At 34.8% G+C, this 24,801-nt stretch overlaps 2 protein-coding genes across 3 annotated transcripts in view; both read left to right on the forward strand.

The window, feature by feature from the left end:
- The window catches only part of LOC110106686 (pre-mRNA-processing factor 19), a 35,714-nt gene extending 15,327 nt beyond the window's left edge, over nt 1-20,387 (forward strand). For both annotated transcript variants that reach the window (XM_028697792.1, XM_020836658.2), the window contains exons 9-18: nt 15,141-15,236; nt 15,326-15,385; nt 16,431-16,505; nt 17,969-18,073; nt 18,160-18,276; nt 18,353-18,430; nt 18,510-18,606; nt 19,496-19,547; nt 19,681-19,751; nt 19,865-20,387. In XM_028697792.1, the coding sequence (XP_028553625.1) occupies nt 15,141-15,236; nt 15,326-15,385; nt 16,431-16,505; nt 17,969-18,073; nt 18,160-18,276; nt 18,353-18,430; nt 18,510-18,606; nt 19,496-19,547; nt 19,681-19,751; nt 19,865-19,995 (882 nt within the window). In that variant the 3' untranslated portion in view covers nt 19,996-20,387. The remainder of the gene's footprint in view (nt 1-15,140; nt 15,237-15,325; nt 15,386-16,430; nt 16,506-17,968; nt 18,074-18,159; nt 18,277-18,352; nt 18,431-18,509; nt 18,607-19,495; nt 19,548-19,680; nt 19,752-19,864) is intronic.
- A 1,146-nt stretch (nt 20,388-21,533) lies between these two features.
- Nucleotides 21,534-22,397, forward strand: LOC110106667. The gene has a single exon (XM_020836620.1). It carries the CDS (start codon nt 21,534-21,536, stop codon nt 22,395-22,397), a length of 864 nt encoding a protein of 287 aa, XP_020692279.1.
- The last annotated feature ends 2,404 nt before the right edge of the window (nt 22,398-24,801 follow it).

Genomic DNA, 24,801 nt, shown 5'->3' on the forward strand with positions numbered 1-24,801 from the left:
TTATCAATTAAAAAATTTGCAAAGTTTTAGTTTTTCACCTATAAAAAATGTTTATGTTACCAAATTAATTACTTTTATATTAAAATATTTAATTTTATATTTTGAGTTTTTAAATAATTTATATTAAATTATATGGTTATTATATTTCATTATTTTTTATTTAATTTTATTAGTTTTTTTATAATATATTATTATTTATTATGTCATCCGGTTTCGACCCCAGTTTGGCCGGTCGAACCGATCAAACCGTGAACTTCTCCTTCCTGTTTGTTGTCCGGTTTAGTTTTCAGAACCTTGATTTTTTGTTTACCTTTTCCATTTTATTGGGAGTGTTGAGGGAAAGCACTATAATGGAAAATATCATTATGATTTAGGTCACTTTCAAAATGTGGTTGAAATGCTTCATACCTCTATCAAAGTGGAGGATTTGAATTTCAATGAAGCATTGGGTTAATGGGTTTAAACCTTATTGTGGAAGTTTTTAAAGGTTATTTTTGAATTAGATTTATTTTTTATGTCTAGCTACACACGAGTGTGGTTATCACTAGTAGTAATGAAATGTTGTTCGAATTTAAGATTTTGATATCTAAATGGATTGAAGATGTTACTGTATACAAGTGAAAAAAGGTTTGTTAGCTTTACATGGCATAAGATGAAAGGTAGCTCTTCATTATTTGGCAAGTTGAAAACTTTCACATTGAAAGATTCCAAACAAAAGATGGAAATTTGTTTTTATGTTAAGAAAAAGGAGGACGAGCTAACTTATGATGCCATAACATAATTTGATTCTTTTTTTCAGAGTAAAATGGTCTTTGTTGATGGTAAGGATTTGATTATTCTCCGTGGAATTTTCATCAATGTGATATTAACCTCTGGCCTCGTTGGCATTGCCAATCCTCTTTCATGATCTTTTGTTATGAATTTCATAAGTTTTAAATAAGAACGTGATTTCATAGTTGCGATCTTCTACCATCTTGTTTACAAACAATAGGTTGTAAGGGTGATTTGAAACAGTTAAGACAATTTAGATGAAGATGAGGGTGATTCTAATGTTCTCGGTCCTAGTAATAGGGTATAAAAATTTATCATCAATTTTGACTTTGAGATTTTTACGTGAGGGTGTAAGGGGAGAATATGTGAGTACAATTTGTCATGTGATCTGATGCTATGCGAGAGTAATCCATGATTCATGGACTCCCTTAGTTAAGAGCCAGAGAAAAAGTACATTTTGGGGTAAAAGGATGGGGTTGGCATTTTTTCGGGAGTAAGTAATTTATACAAGAGATGCAATTGCTCTTTGTTGTATGAAATATCACCAAGGTTTTCATTATTTTTCATCTTTAGTCACTCACGTTTAGTTTGATAATTATGAGCGTCTTTGTGACGACTTTCATGATTGTTTTAATTTTTTGGTTTGTTATGAAGTTTTCAATAAATTTCTCTGGTGTGATTAGTCTTTTTACATTCAACACATTAAAAATTACCTTTCTTTGCTTGCTTGGATCATGTCTTGAGTTTGCTCCAGGTTTCTATTGGGAAGAGTAAATTCTTTAGTTGCTGGATTATTTTTGAAACCTATAAGCATTTTTCTCTTTTTGCTTTGTTCCCTTTGGACTTTAGCAAATATTTCTTCAATTTTTTGGGAAGTAGAAAATTCTCTAGGATTCTTCCACACATTTCTGTATCTTTATTTAAATCAACAAAGATGTTATAGGTTCTTATTTTCCCCACAAGCTTGATGTATTTCACTGCATAATCCTCATACCAATTATAGGGATGGAAGATATCCAGTTCTTCCCAAATTTCTATGAGTTGTGAAGTATTTTGTGAAGCTTATACTTGTTTATGTTCATGAGCTTGATCTTATAATCCACACATTGTCCTTGATTGCTTATTTGATTTTGTAGACTAATTACATTGATCCAATGTGTCCTTCCATGTAATTAATAAGCCGTGATATTACGAAGGCATTGTTGTTATCCCATGATAGATAGTAAAGATTGATCATTTCAAAATGATAGATGATTCTATTTATGTATCCACTCTTTCGTCTTTTTCGGATCACCATTTGAATCAACAAGGGAGACCATTGAAAGAAGTTTTTCCCATTTAGTTTGTAGTTAAGTGTTTTGAATCATTAAGTGATCCGTGGAGATTTCCAGAATGATGGCATGACTTGGTATGGCGGATGAAGAACTAATCTTCCTTCCTTTACTATACCCAGTTAGGACCATCTTGTAGTTTTCAGCCATTGGTTAGACGGAACCTTCTCTAATATCGTGTAAGAATGATTGTAAAGGAGAAATAGAGTGAAAAAATGGAACACTCCACTGTTTTTATTGTGGGCTCCGAAAATTCCATAAATGCGATCCCGGCCTCTCCGCGTCATTAATCTCTTTTTTTTTTAAGCGTGACGATGATGACGGCAAAGAGTTTTAATGAGATTAGGTTGCAGGTGAATTTTCAGAAGGAAGACTAGGTTTTAGATAAAACACTACCCTGAGATTTCACCCTCATTTTGTGAGGACTTTTTAATCTAAGTTCAGGTTTCCTATAGGCGCAAGCCCCTATAGTTAATTACCCCTCCCGATAATATGAGAGAACTTTCAATTAAGGCTAGTCATTAAAGAGGTCGAACATGTTATAAACCCATCATATAATAGCAATAATTTTAGGGTTTGAATCTTGGATTTGAATTTTGAACTTTGGAATTTAGAGTTTATCACCATAAACTTAAAATTGGTGGTGGGGGGAATGAAGACGAGCACGATCAAGATCCCATGGTTCCGTCGTCCCGGGTTGTCGTGATCCCTGATCTACTTAGTCAGAGGAGGTAGTCGACCCAACCTGATAGAAAACACCTTGTCGGCAGCCATGGGTTACTTCATCCAAGAATACCTTGTAGACCTAGGTTGTTGTTTGTCTACGGGGATATATCTAAATCCACCTTAGCTGACAGAGGGCTTTATGCCTATCAGAGATACCCATATGATTCATTGCTCAAAGGTTTAACGCTTTTAGGGAATATACGGGCTTTGGCCGTGATCATAATATAATGGTGTCATTTTGCGGCAAAACTACCCGATCAGAGGTCATGTGCTACGTTCTTGTTGGCAAGAGATTATTTGAGGATGAATCAAAGTGATACACTCGACTCAGCATTCGCTCTTTTTGAGCTGATGTTGATTTCAAATTTATCACCCTCGACAAACATTTGCGAAAGGTGGATGAGTTTTAGTTTTAAATTTTTAGATGATATATTTCATTTTACGGATTTAGAATTTTATTGGATTTGCGTGGCCATCATCGGGGTGACTTATGGGCATTTGCATTTGTGGATTGAACCTTGTCGACTATATCAATTTGCCAACAGAGGATCGGGTTCATACTTGACTTGACTTGTTGACCCGCGCAACATCCCTATACGTCATGTGTATTTTCATAACACGCTCGTCGGGGCACATGCAGGTATTTGGGGGGCATTTTATTATTCAAGTCAAATCGACTCCAATCCTTTTGAGGAGGATAAAACTTGAATTTAGATCCGCATAGCATTCTCGAATCGTTGGATTTGGGCTTAAATGTGACGATTGGAGCACATGCGGGTTATGTTTAGTTTGAAATAGAACTTTATATTATTGAGCATTTGACCATGCGCGGCATTCTCAGACATTAGCGTTTAGAAATTTATTGCATTTTTCGGAGCACATGCATGATTGTAGCATTTGACCACGCGCAGCATTCTCGGATATTAGTGTTTATACTTTTAACACGTTGATCGGAGCACATGCGGGGGGGGTAGCATTTGAGTTTAGTGGATTATATTTAATACATAAGGAATATTTTTAAATATTTAAATATGATCCATTTGTGAGAGTGATTTTATTTAGGAAATGCCCGAGACTTCACTTAAGGGCCTATGAACGCCTTCTGTCCGCTTGTACACATGTTGCGGATTCGGTGACGTTACTCTAAAATATGTTTCATTTGTTACACACTGAAGATATCCCTTATGTCATTATTATCCCACTCAACATAGCTTATAGGGAATGCTTGTTCAATAGGCATTAGGAGATCGTGCTAGTATTCGTAGGAGAATTATCTTGCTTGCTATAAGTTTCCCTATTCTCTTCCATAGGTAGCCTGATTTATTTGATGCAAACTCTTTGTCCTTGCTTGCAAACTAGTTTTTGTGGGCACTACGAATTCCCTATTCATTCTCATAGGTGAATTGTAGTTTACTTGGGTGTTATGTTTGAGTTTAAAACATGTTTGATGGTGTGTAAGATTTGCTTATGTGATCATGGCTAATGCTACCATCTACCAACAAAAATATATTCCTACATGAATATAAGATCATTTTCTCTCTATCATTGCAACATAAGTTACTTGTATCAGATGATCTTGTAACTATGCTCTAACAACTTGATTCAATAACACTCTTTACATTTCTTTCAAATGAACCAAAAGAGTAACTATTTATCTTAAAATGTTAACTATGTTAGCATTCAAATATTGACTATTCCAAATGCTATGTATGCATTTATCAATCTTCAAATCAACAAAAGTATTTTTATATTGATCGATGTATGTGCTTCTTAAAAGAAGACATTCTTTATCAGATATTCTTCTGTTGTTGAAAGCAAGGTTTTGAAAACCGGACCGGACAACGAACCGGAACAAGGAGGGGTTCACGGTTCGACCGGTTCGACCGGTCTAACCGGGGTCGAACCGGATGACGTAATAAATAATAAGTATTATTTAAATTTAATACAATTAACATAAAAATAATGTTATCATTCAAAGTATGAGATAAGAAATTAAATTAAAAAAAAATTATGAAACATAAAAACTTATATAATTAAGTAAAATAATTATTTTAAAATCTTACATAAAAGCAAAAAGAAAATTAAATCTCATAATTATAAGAATTTACACTCATAAAAATATGATAATTTTAAATTTGAATATTTTTCAAATTTTAAATTTAATTTATATATAACCATATAATTTAATATATATTATTATTAATTTATGTTACATATTTAATATAAATTTAATTCTAACATAAGTTTATAAATTTAATATAAACTATTCTTATTTTATATTATATGATTAAATATATTTTACATGTTTATGATATATTGTATACAAAAGTTATTTTATAAATTTATATCTAAAATTATTAATAAATAAATAAAATTATTAATGATAAATTATTTTTTATTATGTATAAATAAATAAATTTTTATTATTAACTAATAAATAATTATCACTCACATAAAAAATAATTAATTAAAAAATCTGTTTAAAAATAGGTTTTATATCCATTATATATGCTATGAACTCATACACTCCTCATCTCTTTTCTTTAGTCCCACATCCCTTAGAAACACTTTCTTGCTATTGTTTATATAGCATATTTAGATTCCTTGCACCAAGGGAGCACATGGGGAGCTCATGTGAAGATGTGTCATGATGCTTTGAGTACAAAAGTGTTTATTATATAAAGTGTATTTAACTTTAATTAAATGTTTTTAATATATATTAATTTATTTATTTAAAAAAATACTTAAAATTTGTGAGATTTGAACCGGCCGGTTCAAAAATAACCGGACCGGTTCACCGGTTCGCGGTTGAACCGGCCGGTTCTCACCGGTTCAGTCCGGTTCTTTGCAGAAGCGGTTTTAGGGTTGAACCGGACCGGCCTTGTGACCAGTTCACGGTTGAACCGGTCGAACCGGCCGGTCCGATCCGGTTTTTAAAGCACTGGTTGAAAGATCAAGTATAATCTTTTCCAAATTCATCATTATACACAATATCCTCTGTTGGAGCTTTTCATCAAGTGATATTTTCATAAATTATAATTCCATAAGTGTTCTAATCAAGTTGTTTTGCATGCTTTTTTTTTATATGATTTGCTTATGTAATTATTAGCATTCCTTTTTAAAAGCTTACTTTATATGTATAAGATATAGAGTCAATTTCAAATCAAGTTTAGATTTGTGTATAGTTCGAATTTAAGTCCAACATTATTCGATCAAAATTTAATTTAAATTTGATTTTATGTTTGAATTATGTTCAAATCAACTTTCAATTTTCTTTCTAAGTCCCCTATTGTTTATTGAAAATTTCGGCAGCCTTCCAACGTCCCCTCCCCGGCGCCGGGAGGTACGGAGTGTCTCGACTCGACCAGAGCGAATCAACGACGAGGAGATTTGGTCGTCAAAAGCTTTGATTGGCGATGATTGGTTGCCAGAGATTATCGAAGATTGCATTTCAAAAATTTGGGTAAGTCCTGATTTTTTTTTAAAAAAATTTCGGTAGGCTCCCCGGCATCCCATCCCCGGCGCCAAGAGGTAAGGAGTGACTCGACCCGGCCGAAAGAAATCGACGGTGAGGAGATTGGGATAGCGAATCGATCCTATAAAAGGTCTTCAAATCTTCAATCCCTCGGTCGAATAAGATCTACGACCAAGGGCTTCGGGGGACCGGATCAACCCCGAAACTTCCTTCAAATTTCTCCCACCTGTTTGAAAATCCATTTCTCCTTTTTATTACATTAATTATTTAAATAAATTTTAATTATGTGTTTCTCCAATCTTTCAAATGGCGAAGTCAAAGGTGTTCTACATTTTCTGCCATACAGAGCTTCGTAAGGTGTCATACCAATACTGGATTGATAACTGTTATTATATGCAAATTTTATCAGTGGGATATGATCTTCCCAACTGCCTTCAAAATCCAAAACACATAATCTCAAAAGATCTTCCAGTAACTAAATAGTTCTCTCAGACTGTCCATCAGTCTGCGGATGAAAAACTGTACTAAAATGCAACTTCATACCCAATCCTTGGTGAATACCTCTCAAAAGTCTGGAAGTAAACCGTCCATCTCGATCAGATACAATCACTTTCGGCACACTATTTAATCTGACAATTTCTTTAACATAAATCTGAGCTAACTTATCCACCGAATCCGTTTGTCTGATCAGTAGAAAATGTGTAGACTTCGTCAGTCGATCGACAATCACCCAAATAGCATCATGTCCTTGCCTCGATCTAGGAAAACCCACATAGCAAAATCCATGGTCACCTCTTCCCACTTCCACTAAGGGATAGGCAACGACTGCAAAAGACCTCCTGGTCGCTGATGTTCTGCCTTCACTAACTGACAGGCTTCACATTTCGAAACAAATTCCGCTATGTCCTTTTTCATTCCAGGCCACCAAAACAAGCTTTTCATATCTCCGTACATCTTACCACTTCCTGGATGAATAATATAGCCCGAATAATGAGATTTGTGCAGAATCTCTTTCCTTAGATCTCCAAACATAGGAATCCACAGCCTATTCTTACAGAAAATAATATCAGAATAAAAAATTCGTAGTTCAGATTTCTTACCAGATTCGATCTGATCAATCAACTTCAAATATTCAGCATCTGACTTCTGAGCTTCATAAATCTTTTCCTCCAAAGAGGGCTAAATACTCATCTGAGTCACAATACCAGGATCCAAAACAGTAGAGGAAATCACCTCCAGTTGCAATCTTTCCATATCTTGTATCAGATACTCATCAAAAGTGAGATGAACACATGATAATCCAGAGGACTTTCTACTCAAGGCATCTGCCACCACATTAGCCTTACCAGGCTGATACTGAATAGTCAGATTATAGTCCTTGATCAACTCAAGCCATCTTCTTTGCCTCAAATTCAGATCATTTTGAGTGAATATATACTTCAAACTCTTATGATCCGTGAAAATCTCACACCTGACGCCATACAAGTAATGACGCTAAATCTTCAAAGCAAATACAACAGCAGCCAATTCAAATCATGCGTCGGGTAATTCTTTTGATGAGGATATCGACAGACGCTACCGACATGTTTATCGCAGGCGAAACCGCAGATCGACGGCCACGATTTCTCTACTTTTGATTTAGATGACATGATGTATTTTTATTATTGTATTGTTTGATTTACTGTTTTCCCATTTTACCCCTGTGGGGAGTTATGTTTCTTTGTAGCCCAGAGGGCAATTCAGTCTTTTTCACTTTTATGAGTCGAGACCTATATATAGTGGTCTCTTGTATCATTTTATTTTTAATGAAGAATTGAATGAAATTTGTGTTTTATTTCTACTTCGTCTTGCATGAGTGCTTGAGAAGGAGGAGAGCTCACGTGGAGCAATTCGCAAGGCCCACCAATCGTTGGAAGAGTCCTCGATTCGTGGTTAGATTTTTTTTGTTATCTTCTCACTCGTTTTCATATTCACCTTCCTTCCATCCTCCACAAAACAGCCCTCCCATTTCCCCTAGCCGCCGGCCATTAGACATCCACCACCGGCCACATCCCTAGCCCCGGCCGACCACCCCACCGGTAAATCCCCCTAAGCATGCCGCCGGCCACCCTTTAATGAGCTCCTTTAATGGCTCATTAAATCCCCTCTTAACTCCATCCTAATTTGAACTCTCTTTTCAATTTTTCCCTCCAATCTTACTAAAATCTGAGAATTAATTTCAGATTTTAGTGAATTGCTTGCCACCTCACCCCACCTAATCTCCCTCAAGCCTTGCACCCGCCCCCCTTCTTCCCACCTTGGCCGAACCCCTTCCTCCTTGGAAATCCCGCCGGCCACTCCCCCCTTTCCTTGAAGCATCCTCCACGCCAAGCATGTATGGCGGATCCGGAGCTTGAGTGGGGGCTAGTCTTCAACGCCGACGGAAGCATCAACGTCCTACGGTCACCTTGCTTCGACGTAGGGTTTGAAGACGAGACTACTAAAGAAGAGTACTTGGAGCGAGTCGTGCCAATCCTCGCAAGCATCTACGACCGGAAGCTTTCAAAGCACGCTTGGAGCCTCGACGGCCGTCTACGACTTCCATCCCAACCGGCAACTTTTCCTCCGACGAAGTTCTTCGGCGCCCTCTCCCTAGTGGTAACTTCTTTCGTCGCTTGGATCTTCTATCTCCGCCAAAAGTCCACTACCACTTGAGTGATACGGACCCAAGGTGAAAGTCTCAATGTTAAACGTTGGGTTTTGTTAAGTGTACTTTGCATATTAAATTCTCCTAGAACTTGGATTGAATCGGCTTGGTTAATCTCTCTATTGCGAATCTTTGGCCTAAGCAAGTTGATATTTTCAAAATTCTAACTCCCATTTTATGTGCTAGTTTAAATTCATAAGAAGCAACACTTTAATCTTTTCTTTTAAATTTCTAAGCAAACTCCTTGTAGTTTCACATCATCTTTTCATGTGGTTTCAACTGTCTAGAAGCATAGGCTATTACCCGACCATGTTGCATCAAGACACATCCCAAACCTTTAAGTGAAGCATCACTGAATACCTGAAATTCTTCCGTACCAGATGGAAGTGCTAACACTGGAGCAGAAGTCAAACAATCCTTTAACTTCTGAAAACTAGCTTCACACTTCGGTGTCCAAACAAAAGCTACTGACTTTTGAGTCAATCTCGTCAAAGGTGCAGAAATCTGAGAAAATTCCTTTACAAATTTTTTATAATATTCAGTCATGCCCAAGAAACTACGTATCTCAAACACCGTAGTAGGCCTTGGCCAATTAACAACTGCCTGAATTTTTTAGGGATCAACAGAAATAACTTCACCGCTCACCACATGTCCCAGAAAAGAAATGCTCTTCAGCCAGAATTTGCACTTGGAGAATTTTGCATACAACTGGTGCTGCCTCAAAGTCTCCAACACACTTCTCAAATGCCTGGCATGATCTTCCTCGGAAGCAGAATATACCATGATATCATCAATAAAAACAATCACAAACTGATCCAAATAATCTTTGAATACTCTGTTCATCAGATCCGTAAAAACAACTGGTGCGTTGGTTACCCCAAATGGCATAACCAAAAACTCGTAGTGCCAATACCGAATATTTAAAGCTGTTTTCATCACATCAGCTTCCTTCACCTTCACCTGATAGTATTCTGATCTTAAATCAATCTTTGAAAAGACAGAAGATCCAACAAGCTGATCAAACAAATCATCAATCCGTGGTAAAAGATATTTATTCTTGATTGTAACTTTATTCAAATCTCTATAGTCAACACACATCCGCATTGTACCGTCCTTCTTTTTAACAAATAGAACAGGTGCTCCCCAAGGCGAAATACTAGGACGGACAAATTCTCTATCAACCAACTTCTGGAGCTGAACTTTTAACTCCGCAAGTTCTTTTGGTGTCATCATTTACGGAGCTTTATATATCGGAGCCGTGCCCGGAAATACATCAATACAGAATTCAACATCTCTGTCTGGAGGTAAACCAACAAACTCCTCAGGAAATACATCTGAAAAGTCTCGTACACCTGGGATATCGAAAATAGAACCCGCATCTATATTCATATCCCATACTGATGCCAAAAACATCGTACAACCCTTCTTCCACATTTTTCTGACTTCCAACACAGAAATCAAACAAGACAAAACACCTCTTAGCCCTTGAAATACACACCTTTCACCATCCATGAACAAGCTAACTTGTTTCTTCAAACAATCAATTTGAGTCTCATACAAACGCAATCAATTCATACTCAAAATAACATCATACGAAGAAATCGGCAACAAAATCAAATAAGACTTCCACTTCTTGCCAGAAGTTTCAATCTCACATAAATAAAACTTCCGGGCTATCAAATTATTTTCAGCCGACAAAAGAACAGAAAGTGAAACAGGTAATGTAACGGAAGCCAGTTGCAAAGCATCAAGATAGCGCTCGGAAATAAACGTATGACTAGCTCCAGAATCAAACAAAACACGACAGGGATGTTCAGAAATGTAAACCGTACCTGTCACCACATCCGGAGCATCTCGAGCCTCTTGCTGATTCAAACTATACACACGTGGCTGAACTGGAGCTGGAGCTACATAACTACTAGGCGTCCTCTGATTACCACTAGGTGGTCTCCTTGCCATAGAACCCGAACCACCAGCTCTACCAGATGATCCTTCAGAAACAGTATGTGGAGGAATTATCCTCGGCCTTCCTGTCGGTCTAACAAAGCTCTCAGATCTGGACTCAGATCATCGATCAAATCCGGCTTGTGGACACTCTTCAATCCGATGTCCTGGCTGACCACATCTGAAACACTGACCAATCATCCTGTAACACTGGCCAAAATGTCGTCGTCCACAATTTTGGCACACCGGTGCCCCACTGACTGAACTAGAACTGGCCACTCTTCCACTATCAGAAACTGTAATAGATGCTGACTGTCCACTCCTCTTGGAGTCTTCAGATACAAATCTGTTTTTCTTCCCAGAAAAACTACTGCTAGATGTATCACCGCTGAATCTCTTCCTACTAGCTGTCTACCGCTACTGAGTAGCCATCATATCATTCTCTATCAATCGAGCTCTCTCCACAAACTCAGAGAAATCAGAAATGTGAAATGGTACTAGGGGTTGCCTCAGACTATCTCGTAATCCCCTTTGAAATATGTAGCACTTCTCCGCAGTCGTACTCACCAACTGTGGAGCATATCTGGCTAAAGCAGTAAACTCTGCCTCGTACTGCATAACTGTCTTGCTCCCCTTAACCAACCTCAGAAAATTCTCCTACATTTGTTGTCTTGCAGAAGGGGGTACAAACCAAGATCTGAATACTTTAGAAAATTCTTCCCATGTAATCAAGGAGTTCAGTTTACCTTGAAATTTCTCCTCCTGTTGGCCCATTCACCAGCGCTCCGCTTCAACATCCAACAGAAAAACTGTTAACGGTACGTTTCTATCAGGAGGACATTGCATACCGTCAAATATCTTTTTCAACCTCCTCAACCAATCCTCAGCTGCTCTGGGCTCAACAGTGCCCTCAAATCTCGGAGGCTTCAATCTCAGAAACATTTGTAGATGTCGATCTACATCTTCAGATCTAACAGCAGAAATTCTATTATGCGTTTCTCTCATCATCTGAGCAACCAACGTAGCAAACTGTGAAACTGTATCAGAACCAATTACTGGGGCAAAATTATTCACAGGAGCTGCCTGACTAGCATTCTGCCCATGAATCATATATGGGTCTGGCAGATCCATATCACACAGAATACAACTATGCACACAAAACAAAATAATAAAAACCCAGACAGACTGAAACTACCCCACCAAACTTACAGATCAATTCCTATAGCTCTGTCTTACAATCCCATATTCCAAAACTATGCTTTGATACCACTTTAATTGTCACGACCCAACCCGACCGGAACGAGTCCCATCGCGTCGAGTCGCCACGGATGAATCCAGGATCTAGCTTTGGAATTTGGTTTTAGACTTTCTTTCGAATCTTCATACAGAAAACACAGAGCTACCATAAACTTTCAATATACAGAAATTCATCTAACATTTCTTCTTCTCATTCTTCAAAATAATCATGTACATTACAGTGCATGGCTGTAACAGAAAGTACATAACAGAACAGAAAAGTCATGACTGTATAGAAATCAAAAGTACAAAAATATCTAATCAAAAGTACAAATAACTGATACAGAAGAACTGAATTCATTTCATATAGCAGAATTGGTCAAATCATAATTCAGATCGCATTTCAAATCACATATCACAGAATCGTACAAACCACAAAACACATTGTCAAAGCAGATAAGATTACATATCACATATCCCTGACACAGACAGAATCTCAATAGATTCTTGCCCCTTATGCCTCCCTTGTGCTTACAGCACCAGAATATATATCAGATATACAGAATTATCAGATCAGGATTTATTTTCAGATTCCCGGACCATGATAGAATCTTCAAAGGATTCTGGCCCCTTATGCCTCCCTTCCCTGAGACAGACAAAATCTCAAAGGATTCCAACCCCTTATAACTCCCTTCCGATATCATTCAAACACATCAAATCATCAAATTCAAAAAAATCGGATTACATTAGAAAAATCGTCAGCGGCATTACGTTAGTCCACAGAAATTTCAACATATCAAATCACAGTTTCAGAAAATTACCAAATTACCACAGATAGTGTAAAACATCATTTTAAGACTTTCATTGTACTGAAGCACTATTTTCCAACATCTAAATAATTTTCTATTCGATAAAAACTCCGCAGACTTCAAACTACCAGGTGAAAACTTTCCAGAAAATACTCAAAACGTGCAAAAACATCATCTCTACAACATACCAAAAGTTACGCTGTAAAAGTTTTACCAGTACGAAATTATACCAGATTTTCGCTAACGAAAAACGAATTTGAAACAGAAAATCCGTCAAAAATCACATTTTTGAAAATTGAGAAAGGCATAATGTGCCTTACCTCGAGTCGATCAACTTTCCCAACTACAGCGACAGACGAAAACGGACCAAAGTCGCCCAAAATTCGCTTTTTCTTCCTCTTCCTTCATTTTTCTCACTCCTGCCCCTTCTCTCTCTTAAAAAATGACACTATTCAGATATTTATCAAACAGGATCGTCCAGGATGATGCCCCGATCGTCCCGGGACGATCTCCTCTGGACTCCAATAGTCCAGACGAAAATTAATTATTTTTTCTGAACGATACTCTCTGGACAAAATTCGTCCCGAAGGTTCGTATAGACGAACCTGCAATTTACTCAGTTCGTACAGGTAGTTCGTCCGTACTAACCATACAGATTTTCTACATTTTCTTCAGTTCGTACTTCAGTTCGTACAGACGAAAATTAATTATTTTCTCTGGACGATGTGCTCTGGATAAAAATCGTACGAACGAACATACCTTCGTCATGGGACGAAGCTCTCTATCACCAAATTTTTAACCATTCGTCCCGGACGAACTCCACTTCGTCCGGACGAACCTGGAAGGAAAACAAAAGAAAAACTGTCTTTCACATTTTGGCCGGAGCATACGACCTGTTGTGGTTAAGAGATGGAAAAGGATGTCGGAGGTGAAGAGCGGGATCTGACCGGTGGTTGCTTGCTCGGCGGAAGGCATTGGACGCACATGTGGCGTCGGTTTCTGCGGGAATAAAGCACAGGTCGGCGTCGGAGTCGAGCGGCTAAGGTCTGACCTGTGGTCGCAAGAGATGATCACAAGGAGTGGATGGTTCTATGTGTGCGTCTCCGGTAAGCTTCCAATTTTTTTTTCTTCTTCTCTATGTGTGTATTCCTCCGAATGAGAGGATTTTAGGTGTTTTGTGCGTGAGGGAGCCGTTATGGGAGCAGTTTGAACAATCGTGGGTTAGGTCGTGGGTGATCGTGCCGATAATTATGCGGTTGGGTCTCTGATAGTTAGAGGTTAACATTTATTTGGCTAAAATATGGCTTTATTTATAGAATTTTACAATGGGTAGAAACATGAAGAAAAAAGTCACCTAAGTTAGAAAGGAAGGGAAATTGCTACAACAAAAAATTACATAAAAAAACTATTAAATCAGCATTATCCATAACCTCCATGTCACCAATCCGACGACTATAGCGCCAGGTCATCAATCTGAGTGCCAAGGATTGCAACACCGTTGTCGTCACAACTTTTTTGTCACCAGTGGCTATCTGCCATCAATATAATCCGATAAATTCCACCAGTCTATTCTTGGTATAGATAGTACGAAATGTTTCTTTCCTATTCAACATCTTTAACATAGTGTTGAGTAGCTGTTCCTGACAAATCCAGAGCAGGCAAAGCAGAAGCCACACGGGAGCCTTAGCAAAAGTCCATCAGAATAGGTTGCACAGTTACTAAAGAAGTAAGTTGCATAATGGAGGCTTTTACTATCTAGAAATATAGTAGGGCAGTTTATAATAAGTTTATTATCGACTAGATGAGGGATTTTAATTTTAGTTTTTGAAGATGACAAGACCATAATCTTGAAATGAATTGCATTTTTATTTTTGGATATTCCAAGAACAAAATTTTATCATGAGAATTAATACACTGGTTAGTTTTGATCATTTTCATAGTTCGTCGGGTATTTTTGCAGACCCGCATTTGGGCACCTTAGTTATATGCACATTTTGTAGAAATTGTGGATAATCATGTTCTTTGACTGTGTTATTTTCAAAAAATGAAGAAATTAAACTCTTTATAAGTAAAATATTATTTTTTGTTTGATTTATTGACATGTATAATGTATATTGGGATATATTGGTCAGCACTTCACAATATGACTTGATGAATTGCAGGATCTCATTGCAACAGGAGGAGTTGATACAAATGCAGTACTTTATGATCGGTCTTCAGGTCAGATCTTATGTACCCTCACCGGACACTCCAAAAAGGTTGTGACTTATTTTATTTCTTCATTATAATTATCTCTCTGTTCATATCACTAGTTATGCAATTGATATTTTTCTTATGATTATTTCAGGTAACAAGCGTGAAATTTGTGCCAAAGGATGAGCTTTTTGTGACTGCATCTGGAGACAAGGTATGTTTTCATGATATCTTTTAAACATGTATGATTGGTATTACCATTTTTGCTCATTGTTGTCTTCTTTTTTATATTTCTGGACCCATTATTTTATTATATTTAGTTAAATAAAATTAATATTATAATGACACATCATATATTTCTTGCTTGATATCTTGTTACAGGAGTGAGTTTTTTATGAGCTAATTTAAGTATGCATCATGATTTGTTGTTTTTTTTTCTCAACAACTTGGATAAAGAATCACATGGTCAACTTTTTGAGCTTCAATATGCCAAAGATCTCTTAAGATGTCATTTGGGGGCATAGTTTAGTTTTATGGACATATCAGTTGTGGTGGCCAAGAAAGCTGCTTTAATAAAAAATAAAAACCTACTTAAAAAAAATGAAAGATCTATTAAGATGTCATTGGGGTTATGGAGAGGAAATAAGAAATGTATTATTTTTTTAATAAATTTTTTAAAATTATATTTAAAAAAGTTTTTTTTCCTAAATATTTAAGGCACATGTTTTCGTGTCTATTTGTTTTAATATTTTTTTAATCGAACATATTAGCGTGTAGATGTGTGTTATATCTGATATATGTGTAGATGTGTGTTATATCTGATATATGGAGGCCACTTCATAACTTCATGGAATATTTTTTGTACACCGACACCTTAGAAAGTATATAGATATCTACATATTAAACATCACGTTCCATCTACACGACTTTTGATGCTCATCTTTGTTGTTCTTATTTGCCAAGGATACTGTTCGTTATCAAAATTTCTTCCCATTACCGAATCAACATAATCTCTTCCCATCACCAATCATCAAAATTTCTTCCCATTAGTGTAATTCTTATTCCTGTAGACATTTAAGCTCACCTGTTTTACGCATTCAAATGTTTTCCTTTCTGTAGCCATATATTACCAGCACACTATCCTATATTTTTTGAAAAATATTTCTGGTCATTTTTTATTTGCTACGAAGGTTTTTGTGTGGGCTATAGTAAGTTCCAGACTAATATTAGTCAAGTCTTATAAATACACTTTATTGCAGACTGTTCGTGTTTGGCAAGGGACTGATGATGGGAATTACAGTTGCAGACACATCCTGAAGGACCATACTGCTGATGTGAGTACATTTACTTGAATATTTTTGCTTTTTAAATTTTAGCTTGTTGATCACTATATTTTGTATTTTTACCTGATGGCCATGGAACTTGTCTTTTATTGATCAAATGAGGCTGATAATTTCTTTACACAGATGCTTGAAGTAAAGAGGATAGACAGTATTTTGGCATATTTTAGTCCTCCATAATATTTGCTTACCTTAATGTATCATTCAGCAAAATAAATATTTACCATGCATTTTAGTAACTGAATGACATGTGTGTGTACTTCGAACAACTAGAAACCTTTGATTTTTTCCATAACTCATACTACTGTTTCTTGACTTATTGAAGCAAAGTACATGGAACAAAGGCTTTTGTGTTCTGAAGAAAAATGATGTCAGTTCCTCAAGTATCAGATGTAAATGTTAGCTTAGCTTCTTCTAAAAGAAGACAAGTTAATGAAATATATAGGCATGAAAAATTGTATGAGATTGCATGAAAAAAATAATGGATATTACTAATATTTGACTGTAGTTTTTTTCTGAAACTGATTTTAACTGTATCTACTCTGAATGTCTGGCATCATCAGTCACACTTGCATTTGTTTTCTACCTCTTCAATTGGTCAACTATCTTGCTCCTTTGGCAGAAAAAAAAGGGTTATGTTTCTTCCAAATAGTTGTTTCATGTGTCCTCTGCAAGATAGTGATAGTAGGATTGTAAGCGAATAAGTACATTCGATGAAAAACCCGATACTTATGCTTGTTTATATTCATTTATTTATTTACATAATTGAATAAATTTGGACAAAATTTAAAAACTTGCCATGTAAATGAACAAGTTTGAGCACTTGCTTGTTTATTTATGTTCATAAATATACTTGTTTGTTGTTTAACAAGTAGTTTGCTAAGGATACAATAAAATGATCATTTAATGGTTGCTTATTTTTTTATTTGTAACTTATTCTTTGTTATTGTATGGTTGTATGTGTATCAAATTTTTTATAGCTTATTTTTTTTTTAAATTTATGTATACATGTTTAATGAAAATATCAAATAAATAGCTAGCTAGATAGATCTAAACATTTCTTATTATTATTTAAACATTACCAGAGAACTTAAATAACACCGAATGATTATGCTTAGTAATTATTCTATATGTTTAAATTATTAGTATCAAACATATAATTTGTTAGGCCTAATTAAAGCTTGATTCTAGCTTGACTTGATAACAAAATTAATAAACAAGCTTAGATAAGATTTTAAAAGTCATATTATGTTCAAACTCAATTCAAACTTGATAAAAAAAATAAATGAACGAACTTGAACAATATAGCACTTGGCTCAAATCTATGCACAAATTTACTTGTCTTTCTAATTACTAAATGATGCGTCATTTACTTTTCGAGACACCTTTGCTTGATATTTATTTCTGTATATTCCCATCTTATTTATCAGTTGCATTATTGTTCATTCTCTAAATAGGTCCAATCTGTGACGGTCCATGCCACTCATAAATACTGTGTTACAGCCTCCTTAGACAACACTTGGTGTTTCTATGATCTGGCCTCCGGAACTTGCTTAACTCAGGTCCTGATTACCCAGTTCTCATATCCTCCGTTCATATTTTTGCTGTTTGTTCCAAGGACTTACTGGTTAATGATATACACATGCAGGTTGGTGAACCCTCTGGACAGGAAGGCTATACTTCTGCTGCCTTCCATCCTGATGGACTTATCCTTGGAACTGGCACTTCTGAAGCCCTAGTTAGAATATGGGATGTGAAATCTCAGGTTCACAGATTTTTCTCAAGATTTATGTTGATGTAGATAATATTTTCTCCCATTGCTAATTAAACAATGTTGACAGTCAAATGTTGCCAAGTTTGATGGACATATGGGATCTGTAACAGCCATGTCATTTTCTGAAAATGGTTATTTTCTTGCGGTATGTGCTCCTTAATAATCGAGGCATCATTTTCATAACCAAAATTCTGTAACAATGCCTTGCACTGTACTTGAACCAGACTGCAGCCCTAGATGGTGTCAAGCTTTGGGATCTTAGGAAATTGAAAAATTTCAGATCATTTGCACCTTATGACTCTAACACTTCAACAAACGCTGGTATGACTTTTTATGATGGGTACATTTTAGTTTTTTGTATTAGTTGAATTTTTTTTTTTAAATCCTTATTGCCATGTTTGGCTTCTATTTTAGTTGGGTTTAAGTAGTAAATAAGTTTAGAGAGCATGTTTGTCTTTTCTATTATTTCCTTAAAAAAATTATCTTGCTTTTAATGCATGAAACACCCGTAGTGTTTTTACAAAACCGACTTTAATTAGTGTTAAAAAAAAACTGGTTAGTTACTAACATCTACTACTTAGTTCTATTTCTACTAATAAACTTCAAATAATATTCCTCATTTTTTACTGTGTTCAAAATACTGTTTTACAAAGCTGATTTTAACTAGTGTTAAACAACAACAAAGCAGTTACTAACATCAAGTACATAAATATTTTATCTTCTATTACTATTAACAAAACTACAAATAATATACACCATTCTTTAATGTTAATATATATATATATATATATAATTCAAATTAGAAGTGTGATATTTTTTAATATATTGCTTCTTAAATTGTCATTTATCAAGTGTTTCTGAAATAAATCTAAATCTTTGGCATGCAACCTCATGAAATTTGTTTTCTTTTGTTTCTGCATACCATACCTACTCGTTTATGAATAAACATAATCTAACGTGTGATACACATGGCCTTTTTTTATGTTGTTAAAGCTATCGATATTTGGTAGAATACCGAATTTTAGGTAGTATGCTCTTTTATTTTTTCTAAAATTTATATCTTGGTTGTTTTAATATGACCCCCTTGAAGGTCTCTCCGCTTTTGGTGAAATTTTTGTATTGATTACTTCTTAATAAAGAATTGAACTTGCTCTTTCTTTGTTGTTTGAAGGAATTTTTATTTCAGCTATTTAATTGTTTTCCCTGGCAGTTGAATTCGACTACAGTGGGAGTTATCTTGCTATTGCGGGTTCTGATGTAAGGTAGGCCATCGAATCTTTATGAAGAGAGAGAAAGAGTCCTTTAAATTTCTACATGCTCATTCAGATTCCACAAGATTATCTGCTTTGAATGAAACATTTTTTAATATTGTGATAAAACTGATTGATGTTTCAGGGTTTACCAAGTGGCAAATGTAAAATTGGAGTGGAATCTCATCAAATCTTTCCCTGATTTGTCAGGAACAGGTCACTTTTCTTCAACTTTTACTGCATCAAACATAAAATAATCTATCATTCCAATTACATAATTCCTAATTCTCTTCTTTTTATTTTTTGTTGATTTTCTACCATCTAATCAGGTAAAGTGACAAGCGTGAAGTTTGGAACGGATGCCAAGTACTTGGCCGTTGGCTCCATGGACAGAAACCTCAGGATCTTTGGCCTTCCAGAGGGCGAACTAGAAGAGCCTAGTAGGTCCATGGACGAGTAATCAATGATCTAAAATACATTCTGCAACCAAAATTCTGCAAAGTTCATCTTTAACAACAACATAAATGCAGATCCACAGGATTGAAGAGTTCATTATTAACACATCAATGGTCATTCTAATCCTGTTGGAATGTTCCTTATTGCCTCACAAGCAGCTCAAATGATGGTAGAAAATGCAATAACTTTTCCTTCTGTTAAGTTTGTGTATTATAGTTATGCAGTTTCACTTTACCTCTGACATCCTAATTTTGTTTTGAATTTTCATACATTTTTGATGTTTTATTGAGAGGTTAAGAAAGCTATTGAGCGATTAGAGTTTAATTTACTGTGTAATTTTGTGACAGTGCTTTGTTTTATACTTTTGGCTCAGAACAGTTTTTAGAACCATTTTTATATTTTTAGTTGTGAGAATAGAAATGCTAGATTGCTCAATTAACAATAATAGTTTATGAGAAGTTTGTGATAGTTTTACTAATATGTTTTTTGATGGATGTTAATATGAAAATACAGTTTGCTTGTGTTTGATCTATCAAATTGATACCAAGGTAATGAACATGCAGGCTTCGGTGCTTAAAATATTTTTTTAGTTTAAAAATTAAAATTTTTATATTAGAAATCTGCTTTAAGAAATAGTGAGAAAGCTGTCCAAAATGAAACCTTCGTATGTGATAGTTTTCTTATTGTTTTTTAAAATGGTTTTTTAATATAAAATTTTTAAAACTTTTAATACTAAATTATTTTTTTAGAAATCAGCCAGAAAGTTGCTTAAATGAATTTTAAATTTTAAATCAAATAAATGCAAAATTTTAATAAATAAATATTAAACAAACCAAAAGCAAAAATGAAAATAAATTAAAATTCAATAAATATAATCTTAGTAAAAAATTAAAATTTATAAAAACAAAAAAACCCCAAAGCAAAAAAAGAAAGTTAATTAATCTTTTATTTTTATTTATATGTTGCCATTATTTCTAATTAAATTAAAATTAAAAATAAAGTCATTCCAAACGAAATCTTTGTTTGAGACTTTTTTTTTTATTGTTTTTCAAAACAGTTTTTTAATATATAATTTGTAGAAATTTTTATATAAAGATTGTTTTAAAAATCAGCCAGAAAGTTGCTTTAATGAATATTTCCTATTTGGGTCTACCTATCTCTTTAGGCAGACTCAAGGTTTCTGGCTTCTCCACTCTGATCGAAAAAGTTACTAACATGCTTTCTGGTTGGAAAGCGAAACTTCTCTTTTTTGCAGGTAGGTTGCAGTTCTTAAAATACACTATTTCCAATTTGGTGGCGTACTGGATTCGGGGCTCTAATATTCCTAAAACAGTGTTGAAAATCATAAGCAAAGCTTGCTCCAAGTTTTTATATCATGGGAATTTTCAGTCAAAAAAGATGCATCTTATATCTTGGAGCTCTACTACTAAACCTATCTCTATGGGGGGTTTAGGAATTGCCTCTTTCCAAGCTCTTAGATTTGCCTTTAACTGTAAATCTATTCTTAGACTTTATAACTTTAAGTCTCCTCTGTCTAGCTGGATGTTAACTAGATATAGTTCTCCCTGGAAACCCTGCCCCCCTTCCCTCAGTTCGGGTTTTTGGAAGAGTATTTGTAGCACTGCAGACAAGTTTAAAAGTAATTTCTGTTTTCAGGTTGGACTGAACAGCCCTATTGACTGTTTTTGGGATAATTGGGTCCTAAATGACAGCATTTCTTCTATGTTAACTGGGCAAGCTTCTTCTTCTGTTATTGGGTCTAACGATAAACTTGCCAACTGGGTAACTGATGGTGTTTGGTCTATTCCCACCTCGCTTAACACTTCTCTCAAAAATCTCATTTACATTGTACCTATTTCCCACATCAGCCATTATCACATTACATGGGAAAACAATGAGAATGCAACTTTTAAAGATTTTTACAAGGAGTATTTTTCTGATTTGGATGTGGATGTGGACTGGTATAATTTAGTGTGGCATAAAAGACACTCCATTAGGTACTCCTCTCGTTCTTGGATTGCTATTAACAATGGGCTTAAAACTGCTGCGGCATTGTTGTATAGGAATATGAAAATTGATGACACCTCTTGCCCTCTTTGCCACAGTCATTTGGAGAAAACTTCACACCTCTTGTTTGAGTGTGACTACTCTTTTCAGCTTCTGACATTGATTATTCCACAGTTCAAAAATTTCTACCTGAGGCCCAACATTATTCAAGCTCTTCATTTTATTTCTGGGCTTTATAGCGATTCTGATACTACAAATGCTACCCTTCTCATTCTTCATGCTGCTGTTTATTATCTCTGGAATGAACGTAATTCTAGGAAGTTTAATGGTAATGCTTCGTGTGTTACTTCTTTAAAGAGGAAAGTTATTCGGGCAGTTTTTTTAAAGCTGAATACCTAGAAAAAGGAAGTTATTTAAAGCAAAAATTGCTATTATGCTACTAATGGGCCTACGTTCTATCGTGTATTCAAAATCCTACTTGGTTGATGCTTCTCTGATTGATTATATGAAAGAAACACACTGGATCATCTATCTATTGGGGGTTGGATTTCTGTTAAGTCTCAATAATATTACTTCTATCCAACATTGGCTGGTGAACTTTTGTTGGTTGGCTTGCTGTATGAAATTTATTCCTCAATTCTGTGGGATAATGTGGAGGCTCTATTTATTTCCCATTATTTTGGCTGGGAGCAATTTTTGGAGTTTTGGCCAGAGTATTGAACACGCAGCTGATGACTTTGCTTCATTGATTTTTGAGGCGCCTGTAAATTTTGACTTCACTACAGGTTGCCTTGGGGGTTTTTTTGATAGGATGATGATGTTTGCTAAGAATTTAGCAACCCCTTGGACGGTCTTTCGGCAACCAGGGGTTTTCTGTTCTGCACAGACCCGCTCGAGAAAGACCCATTTCGTGAATTGGCAGAACAGTCTGAGTCCTTTTGGCTTTTGAGCCTTTCTGCTTTTTGGGTTTTTTTTTTTAATTATTGTTATGTCTTTTTCTTACTTTATGAATTCCATTTCTCCTGTATTGAGATTTGGAATTATAGTTCCTGTTTTTTACCTTATCTGTAATCTTTTTTGATATATGGATGGGCTTTGCCCCAAAATTTCCCAAAAAAAAAAAAAAAAAAATTTAAATCAAATAAATGCAAAAAATTAATACATAAATATTAAACAAACCAAAAGCAAAAAAGAAAATAAATTAAAATTCAATAAATATAATCTTAGTAAAAAAAAAAAACAAAGCAAAAAAAAGAAGTTAATTTACCTTTTTATTTTTTTTTTTTATTTTTATGTTGCCATTATTTCTAATTAAATTACTCTATTAGTATTTCTCTTGAAAATTAACCGTTATATATCTAATTCAAAAATTGCTTTGTGCATGCATCACTTATATCCCAACGGTCACCCACCACACAAAATTTAAAATTGATGTGAACGTTTGTTGGTTTGATGGACCAATTTATATTTTAATATTTTTATTAACCGACAGGAAAGTTGCTATTGTCTATATCATGTAGAGGAAAATAATGGCTACCTCTACCTCTCCAAGTCAATATCATGATGAATGCTCTTGTATTATGGTTTGCTTTTCTTCAATTGGAGTATTTATTTGGTAGAGATATTATGCTATCCCATTCACAATTTAAAAGAAGCTTTGATATGTTGTATTATCTCTAATGAGTATTATGTTTTCCACAAAGATCATGAATTTTTTTTTTCCTAATTTTTCGTCTTATTCCACGCATCCTACTTATGGCGCTTTTAGGCTTGACTTTGGACAGCTTTCTTATTGCTTTCTAAAACAACTTTTTAGTACAAAATTAATTTTTATACTAAAAAACTGTTTTAGAAAGAAACAAAAACAAAACCTTAGTCTCCGCAGTCGCTTGAGATTGCTTGGCAGAGTGAAGTGCACCAAAGCCTATGAACATGCCATCTTTAGCCCTAGAGGGAAAGGAGGTTGAGGAGATGGAGACTATTAAAGACTTCAAATCTTATGATAAAAAAAGTTGGTGTAATCTTGTGGAAGGATTCTTATTTTATTCTCTATATAGATAACTTAAGTATCCAATATTGATTATCATTGAAGGATTGATGAGGTTTTGCTTGTGAGTAATTATGATGCCACAAGATCTAAATGTGAAAGAATTTTATTTTATTTTCTTTTAATTAATCTATCAGAGTATCTAACAATTCACTATCATAAATAATTCCAGTGAAAATAACAATAAATCATATGCATCAAGTTATATAAATCAATTTACAATTCTATATTCATTTCCAAAAATTCTTGTACAATAACTAGAAGTTTAATCTATTGCATTAATTTATCATTAAAATATCCCGGTTACAAAAAGTATGTAAATTAGAGAGTGAGCTAACAATTTAGTAGGTTACTAAAACCTACAATTACAATCAATGCAAAGTAATAGAAAAAAGGATGTATGTAGTCATTCATTCTAGATCAATATATACATTTGACAATAAGAATATGTAACATTCAATATGAACAATATCATTTCATATGAGCAATGAGAATCAATATAAAAAATGCAATTTAGAATTAGTGATCAATAGTTATATAAAAAATTAATATGTTCCGTCATTCCTTTACGCATGCCAAATGAAACGCAACAGGTTTATTTTGAATCCATACATGATCATTATTTATCTTTTATTTTTATTTGTATATCATATCATGTATATCATTATGCATGTCATATCAAGCAAGTGTTATTCATATCAAATAATATCATTACTTGTATATCATGATCTATATAAGTACAATGTATAATGTATA

This window comes from Dendrobium catenatum, unplaced genomic scaffold (genome assembly GCF_001605985.2).
Source record: "Dendrobium catenatum unplaced genomic scaffold, ASM160598v2 fragScaff_scaffold_998, whole genome shotgun sequence".
Taxonomy (NCBI): Eukaryota; Viridiplantae; Streptophyta; class Magnoliopsida; order Asparagales; family Orchidaceae; genus Dendrobium; species Dendrobium catenatum.